The sequence below is a fragment of the Orbicella faveolata genome, unplaced genomic scaffold (assembly GCF_042242905.1).
Source record: "Orbicella faveolata isolate gen_17 unplaced genomic scaffold, um_ofav_v1 contig_34, whole genome shotgun sequence".
Taxonomy (NCBI): domain Eukaryota; kingdom Metazoa; phylum Cnidaria; class Anthozoa; order Scleractinia; family Merulinidae; genus Orbicella; species Orbicella faveolata.
Window position 1 is genome coordinate 21,962,256 of NW_028301563.1, and position 8,503 is coordinate 21,970,758.

The 8,503-nt window shown below is 38.1% G+C and overlaps 1 protein-coding gene across 2 annotated transcripts; it reads right to left on the reverse strand.

Moving 5' to 3' along the window:
* Positions 1-1,204: 1,204 nt before the first annotated feature.
* Positions 1,205-8,284, reverse strand: LOC149105281 (uncharacterized). Of its 2 annotated transcripts, none has more exons than XM_089272171.1 (2): positions 7,818-8,284; positions 1,205-3,475 (listed from the first exon to the last, which is right to left on the reverse strand). In XM_089272171.1, exons 1-2 carry the CDS (start codon positions 7,837-7,839, stop codon positions 3,036-3,038), a joined length of 462 nt encoding a protein of 153 aa, XP_089128297.1. In that variant the 5' UTR covers positions 7,840-8,284; the 3' UTR covers positions 1,205-3,035. The 2 variants fall into 2 exon arrangements, 1 of the variants encoding a protein (XP_089128297.1); XR_016201688.1 differs by lacking the exon at positions 1,205-3,475 and adding an exon at positions 6,036-7,021.
* Between the last annotated feature and the right edge of the window lie 219 nt (positions 8,285-8,503).

Consider the following 8,503-nt stretch of genomic DNA (forward strand, 5'->3'; position numbering starts at 1 on the left):
AAATGCAAAGTAAAAAATGTACAAGCAGAGACAAAATAAGAAAAAGACAAAAACAAGAGCAATAGAAAGAGAAAAACTAACTCCGTGTGGCTTTCTCTGATCTTACCGAAGTGCGCTGGTAGTGTAAATTGCGCACGCGCTGATAGGGTAACTTGCAATATATATCGGGCGCACTTCCGGTTTCTTTAAATGCTACAGGAAACGCGGTTTTTCATTAAATCCAGCCTTTTTAATAGTTCCAGTGGCCACAAATAGTTTAATCTGTATCCCGCAAAGGTCAAAATTGAATCGACGGAAGAATACTCTGAGGCCAAGACCTACAAGAGTCATTCTCGTCCCCATAGCCCTTTTCGCTCCTCTTAGCCGGCAGGGCCTTGGCACGAGAATCGAAGGGTTATTCTCGTCCCAAGGCCCTACCGGCTAAGAGGAGCGAAAAGGGCTATGGGGACGAGAATGTACAAGAGTAAGCCAGAACTAAGGAACAGCAATGTAACTGCTGACTTATTTTTATTCATCAGCGGAAATAATAATTGTTGCCAGTCGCACGGAGTTTGTCCGGGAGTTTAATATAGCCAATGAAATATAGCTGTTCCCACGGTTAACATCCGAAAGCCAAGGCGATTCAAAGTTGTGGTCGTGAACAGAATTAGTAATAGTTGTCCCACGGCAGTTCTGCAACGAAAGCGCGTCATGTCGCATCCTGACAAAAGAGGCCACTCACGGTCCAGAATCAAAACAACAAAAAAGCGATTGCGAATGATCTAAAAGGCAAATGATCTCGTTGAGTTATTTTTTTGTAAAAAAAATACCTCTTAGTCGGCGCGTCGGGTATGTTATGGACGGGTCAATGGGTGAGTGAGTGAGTGAGTGAGTGAGTGAGTAAGTGAGTGAGTGAGAGATGTATGTATGTCACACCAATCAGATTGGATCTACTATAAACAGCCAATCAAATTTCTTGTTGTAAAGGTAAATGGTATGTGAGAAGATTTGATCCCGATAGAGTTCAGAACGGCCATATTTATTCTTCTATAAAAGAGGAGGAAGTATTCATATATTGGGTTTACTTCGACATTTTCTGTGGGTTAGGCTGAGGATTTTAGTTAAATGAACGAGATGAGCCTTGAGGTTTGAAACAGTTCGTGAGTTAGTAGTATGCAAATGCAACGAGATATTTTTATTTTTAGTTACAAAGGTAACTTGATACTTTTGTTTTTCACAAGGAGTAAATTCAATTAGAGGTCACGAATCGTCGCGTCTAGTTCTTAGGACTTGCTTTAGAGGGGACGAGACTTTAGATTTGAAACAGTTCTAACGTTTACAATAGTAAGTGCGGGTAACAATTGTTTTGTTCTTGTTGCATGCAAATATAACGAGACATTTTTGGGTTTTAGTTGCAAAGTGTAATGTGACACTCTTGTTTTTCACAAGGGAGTAAATTCAATTAGAGCGGACGAATCGTCATCACTCTTTCCCACGAGATGTTTGCTATCTTTAGTAACAAATGGTAACTTAACACTTTTGTTTTTTATATGGGAGTAAATTCAATTAGAGCTGACAAGTTATCGGCTACTGTTTCCAGGATATTAAACAAAAAAGAAGGTTTTGTTTCTGGACGGTTTTTACGTCTCTGCAGTAGCAGTTTAATAGTTTTATTTGATGACATTCATTTCAGCCCGATATTTTTTAAGGGAAAAAGTATGAAAACTGTTCAAATGTTCTTTGAAGACTGCGTGGCACCAAGTTAAAGTGCATTTAATTAAATCAGACTTTCAACGTGTCAGAGATTTTTTTTTCTCTTTCGTTCTATTTTCGGTGAAGTTGTGTTGTGTTGTGTTGTGTTGTGTTGTGTAAAAAGGTAAACTTACGACTTGTGTAAAATGCGAAAAAGTCTCTAAATTAACTTGAGTATTTTTGAGCAAAAATTTCTCTTGGGGGTTGGAAGGGTTATGTGATCGGTGAGCGAGGGAGTTATGCATGTGCGGGTGTCACACCAATCACAGTGCGGGTTGTATCAAAGAGCGAATCAAATTGCCCGTTAGAAAATAAGATGATAACTACATTGATCTGGAGACATGTCAGATTACTGTAGTTTGTTCAGTCAAACATTTTATGGCTTACTATTTAGCTATCTTACCATGACCGATGTAACATCGCAACCAAAAAAACTTGTCAAATTAACCAAATCATTACTGTACCATGAATGCTTCTATCTACAAAACTTCACAGAAAAAAATAACTCTTGCACGTCTTGCGTGCCTATGTTTTACACGTGCTTTGCGATGATGTAATTTGTTTTCGCCCGGCCAAAAAATATCACTTTTAGTCTGCAAATGGCCTGCATTCCCTTTTCCTGTCGAATGCAATCAGAATGAAAAACCAGTTCAAAGAAGACTCCAAAACGTTGAAAACAACGAAAGAAGCCACAAAAGAGAACAAGAATGACGTAGCAGATGGACAGGAAATGTACACCACATGGTTTGGCGATAATGTCATTCGTTTCGCCCCTGCTACGGGGCGGCCAAATCGGTGTCGCAAGATCGTACCAAGGTGAACCGTCCCATGAAACTTGACTCAAGTCTGCATTAGGACTGCGTCCTACGAACGCAACAATTTCGATATATCAAAATTCAGCCTAAAACAATAGACTTCAGTATGAGGCTCTGGGGAATAACTACAGCGTTTGTGGGGTTTATTCCCCAAAGCCTTGTGCTGAGGTCTATTATGTTAGGCTGAATTTTAATATACCGAAATTGGTCAATTGAACCCCGATAATTCGAATTGCCAAGGGAAATTGAAATTACTTCGAGTTATCGGGGTTTCGAGTTATAGGGTTTGTTTTAACAAAAAGACCAGAAAAACTTGATTAAAAAGGTTTTATGCTTATACATGTTTTTAGTGTAAGATTTCTAGCAATGTAAGAACATCAAAACGACAAAACAAACCAAGGAAACAAAACAAAAGCATGAAATATAAAGTAGCCGCTCTTCAGAATGTTTGGCGCTAAATCTCACTTTAACATTTGTTGAAAAATCTATTCACATGATTGATTTGAAAAATAGTGTCATAAGTCCCTGGCGTTTAGCAGCCATTCTGTCTCTGTCAATAATGTTGCACAACTTCTCAATGCCGGAGTTTAAGTCAACAAACTGATTGTTTAAAAACAGACTGTATGTTTGAAGCACATCAATTGCCGCTGACACTTCATGTTTGGAAGGTCCTTTGGGTGGGGGCGGTTCTTCGATAATCAAGCCATCATCGCCTTCTGCCCCACTATCCCCCAAAGAGCTAAATTCTGCGAGAATGTTTTGGTCTGACAGCCCCAGTCGGAGTTCGAGGGTGAGGACGTCATAGTCACATTCGGTTACGGTTGCTACACTGACTTCGGGAGAGATGACATCTGGGACTCGCTCTGTTTGGTCCGCAAAAGTGAAAATCGACTTCGAGGTATCGAGGGTAAATTTACAAAGAAAAGTACCTGAAGGTAAGTAAAAATTGCTTCGAGTTAGCGGGGTTTCGAGTTATAGGGGTTAAAATTACAGTAAATATATGAGGCAAATCCAAGGGAAATCAGTATTGCTTCGAGGTAGCGGGGAATTCGAGTTATCGAGGGTTCGAGTTATCGGTGTTCAACTGTAATTTGTTGCAAATATGTTCAAGCATTCCAATAAAGGGAATTTAAAAAAAATCATATTTGTCAGAGTTTTTCTAAAGTTTTAAATTTTAGTCTAGAAAGCCTCCATGTTGGCAAGTTGAACTGCAAATTAATCAAATCAGATTAACATGGCTCCTTGCGCAACCTCTGGGGCATGGAACATTTTGAATTCTAAAACCATCTTGGATGCAAAATTAGCCTGTTCAAGGATCTCAGTGGAAGAGGAGGGAAGTGAGCATGCTGATGCATATTACATGTAGCTGTCTACTAACTGAACGTTTGGCACAGGTGTAACGAAAATTGGTGTTGAAATACTCCACCTTAGGGTCATATAAGGCTATCTTAATCTTATCCTACTAAACTAGATTGCATGTTCCCTGCAATAATTGCATTGAAAAGATAAACCTACGCCTGACATTTATCAAATGAGAGTTGTGCAATTTAAAATTAAAGATCATTGAAGAGAACATTAAAATTCTACTACAAAAGCCTCAATTTTAAGCAGTTGGAAAACGTCACATACTGACTGAAACAATGAGAGCCCATTCTTGTATGTGACCACCTTCGACTGTATATGAAACACTGAATTCTTGTTGTCAGTAGTATTCTAGAAAGTTTGTTGGATGTGACAAACTTGCACTGTCAAAATGGACACAATTAATGTCCTTCGTGGAAATTAGACATGGTGATGGAAATTTTGCATTTCTATCATTCCATATGGAAGTATGCAAAACCATATTGAGGTTCTTTCCTGGATAGGGCGTGTGGAAAAAATGTCACGAGATACAAGTGGTTTTTAGGTTTTTTAGTTCAATTATGTTTCATGTGCATCTAGTGATGACTCTCTGATACCCCAGGCTCCCTAGTTCAAAGTGCTGTGATATTCATAGTCTTAGAAATAGAAAATCAACATTGTTTGGGTGGAAGGGGAATGTTTCCTGGACGATCGAAAACCAGTCACATTGGGGGTTTTATTAAAGAACCAATCAAATTATAAGTTAGAAAATGGGACGGTATGTTGTTAAAACAGATTGCACAATTTACAGAGGTAAATTTTGCTTCTTTCAGAAAGTTACTTTTTCTGTAACAACGTCCCTTAAATCTATACTCTCTTTCAGAGGTCTGGTTTGTTTAGATCAATAAAAATTTGAAGTGGTTTCTTGGAATGTCAAAACCAACGAAACTATACTCAATTTGATCAACAACTATTGCATTTAATTAGTTCTTGTTGTAAAATGCGTCCATAAAAATTACCCACCAATCTGCTTTTACCTAGCCTGCGAACAGGCTCCTGGGGCCCATTTCTCAAAAGCCCTGGAAACTTTTCGGGCCCCCAAAGCCATAGCAAAATCTCGAACCTTCCGATTATAGAGCTGTTTTATTGAAGAGAAGTTCCCTTCATACAAGAAGTTTCAGGCGCATACACTTCTCCGTTTTTAACTCGTGAATTGCGTGCATGCGCAAGAGCGAGTTGTAGATATGATGTGAAGAATGGCACCATTCTCGTCCCCAGAGCCTCCGTTTCTTTTGGTTACGTGGTCAGAGAAACGGAGGGCTCTGGCAGCAGCCATTACCGGATGTCCGTAAATCACGGACATCCGGTAACGCATGCGTAATTTTGGCCTGTATATCTGCTCATGCTCAGGAACTAATCCTGAGGGAGGGGAGAGAGGAATAGAGAGTATTCTTCAGATGTAAACAGATCGGAACGCTGACATGTGTTTTCACTTCGCTGAAGTTAGGTGATTTAGAGTTAAAAAGAGAGTAGAAAGCAGCCTTAAATGCCGTCGCCGCTTCAAACACGATTGGCAGCTTGTGTAATATTTTACCAACGGGTTTGGCGGGCATTTTGTGGTGGACCGTCCAGAAAAATTCAGGAATCGATAGCTGTGTTCTTGTTGTTTCTTCTCTTCATATTCGATAAAAAGGAGAAGTTTAAAGAGCGAGGTGCAGTTGTGAAAGCTTTCAAGCAAAGTAATCAGGATACGGCATGTATTACGTCTATCGATGACACGGTAAAATTTGTTTATGGACATACGGAAGCGTTTGTGGAAATCAGCCGTGGAAATTGCGTCACTGACCAGAGAATTTAAATATAATTCGTGCTGATAGATGAAGGGAAAATTTTTTAATGGTAAGAACTATTTACTTCCTGGTTATTTACATAGGTTTGTAAGCTGCAGCAGAATAAAAATCTGTTGAACTCAGGAAAGTTTTGTTATATTGGAGTTTTGCTCATGTTTCCTTGCAAGGAATGTAATAAAGATGCTCACTTTCATATGATCTTTCATGTCCTCATTTTTTCAAGTAACCCCATTCTGTTCTATTTTTTTTTTTTACAAAAAAGGGTCTTGCACAATCAACAGATCATTAAACTGTCAAATTAAATCAATCGATCAACTTTTATTGTGCATTATTTACAGAATTAATTTACATCAGTATTATAATTAAATAAATATGAGAAGAGAAATCTATTTTGCATATGGCTATGGAAAGAATAAAAAAAATATGTGTGTGGTAACCAGGGTATAGGGTAGCAATTGGCCTTTTGAAGTGGTTACAACCATGTTAAGAAAAACGCCAAGAAAAAAATAAAAGTCCTATGCCAGTTGTTATCGAGTGGTTATATATGTGTGCTGGGGGCTTCCATAATGGCTCTGCAGCAATTTTAATTAGCTTATCTGGAACATCTAATGATGGTTTTTGTACATTCAGGTTTGAGAAAAGCCTGTAGACATTACAAAACTAGATATAGGGCTATTCCACCATTTTGTCCCCCATCCCCCACTGCTTTTGTCGATGTAATTGTTTTTGTTCATTTTATACCTTTCAACCAGCTTATATAAAGCTTAATCTTTTGGGTGCTTTCAACAACAACAACAACACCAATTTATTTCAGTATTCCCATATGAGTACATGGTGTTACGAAAAATATAATACAGCTAAAATGATGTAACTATAACATTAGTATCTGGCATTGGTATACATGTAGAGGTGCCCGTTGTGAAGAGAGTGATTCATATTGGTGTGCCTCAATGTACATTAAGGAAGATTTTTTTTTAGGAAACTGCATGAACAAAATGAATGGGAAACAATGCAATGACATTGCTCTTTTACAATTCATGTTACTTCATGGTAATAAGGTTCTTCAGCCTGTTATACAACCACGTGCAACAACAAATCTCAATGTATACTTTCTACGTCTTGTGGTTGATCAGAACATTAGCCACATAGCTTTACTATCAACAATGGTTCTTTCTCCATCTCCTTTTTTTTCAGTATTATTTATTGAACTGCAAGAGCAACATTCCTATTTGAATTATCCATAAATGGTCATCCTTCAAGGAATTTATGTAGCACTATTATGGTCTGAAAATTTACAAAGAATAGTAAATAATGGCAGGAAATAAATTATCTTTCAAAGACTAACAAAAAGATTATGATATTTTTCTTATGGGGATATTAATGTAACTCTGTACACCTTTAATGTTTGATTTGTTTTTAGTAGAGATAATTCCCACATTACATTTGGAAACCCACTAGTCCTGATGATTCGTTATCAGTTATACATGTATAAATAATTGTCTCTTATATTTGTTCACAGTTATTTGCATGAATGATAAATTATTGTTATTTACTGATTAATGTTATTGCGATGGAATAAAGTTTTGCTAGTTGCAGTTGCTTCCTAACTAAAGTGGGGAGAGAGGAAAGGGCCTCAAATTTCAGCTATGGTTATCTATGGGCATTTACCTTTACACATCATTTCCACAAGTAAATTATAAAAAAAAAATAATAAATTTGGGTGAAGGCTCTAAAGCAAACTAAACCCTTGCCTGACCACAAAAGGTTTGTTCGTGTTTTTTGGGGGGAGACTATAGGGGAGGTCTCAATAATAAAGAGAGGGGAGCTAAAAAAAAAGATATTATATATATATATCTATAACAGCAGAAGCTTCTTAACAGATAGTAAAAGATACATACATAACAATATGTGGAAGAAACAAACCAAACTTCATGTTCAGACCATTCGCTAGAACATCCAGGTACGTACCAGAGTATTATAACACGGACCTTTGACTCATTTTGGCAATTTAATATCAATACATTTTGGACTGCTAGAATCTGATCTCCTTGATCTTTCAGAGAGAGAAAAACACACTCACCTTCGCATTTCCAGTGCCACATTTGCTTAGCAAGAGTGATATTTCTTCGTCTTTTCACCTGGCTCTAAGTTTCCTTTTGAGCTTTTCATAAAGGAAGACAAACGTTTCTTAAAACCCACTGCCGATTTGAACTTAATTTTATGATTTCTCGGGGTATGGTCAGCGACAAAGTAGTTGTTGTATTAGCTGGTTGATTCTCCGAGTTCTAAACGTTTCTTCCCACCTTCTCCGCTGCTACTACAAAGGACGATGATTACGATCGTGAATGACATCGTTGCAGGCGACGTACTCCTTTGGTTACGTGGAAACTTTAACGATTCCTTCGGATCGATCGGGAAAGGTCACCATTTGTGTTTTCGTAAAGCGCGCCTGTGTCAACTGAGCGAAGGTGCTGCCATCCGGGCCGGAAGTAAAATGGAATGCGTAGAGCTTTGTAATTTTCATTTCTGCTGCGCATTCATTTTTTGTCAGCCAGTGAAAAAATTCGAATTTTTGGGTGTGTCAAGAGCTACTCGTCAACGACATTTTAAGACGAGTAGCACTGGGGACGAGAATGGAATGGCACTCGCTCGCTCGCTCGATTGGTCAATTCCTGTAAACTTTTTTTCGATTTCAGGCTTTTACGTGCATTTGATAGTTTTTGGCGAGTAATAAACAAAAGAAATGGCCATCTTTGTTGCTAAGAA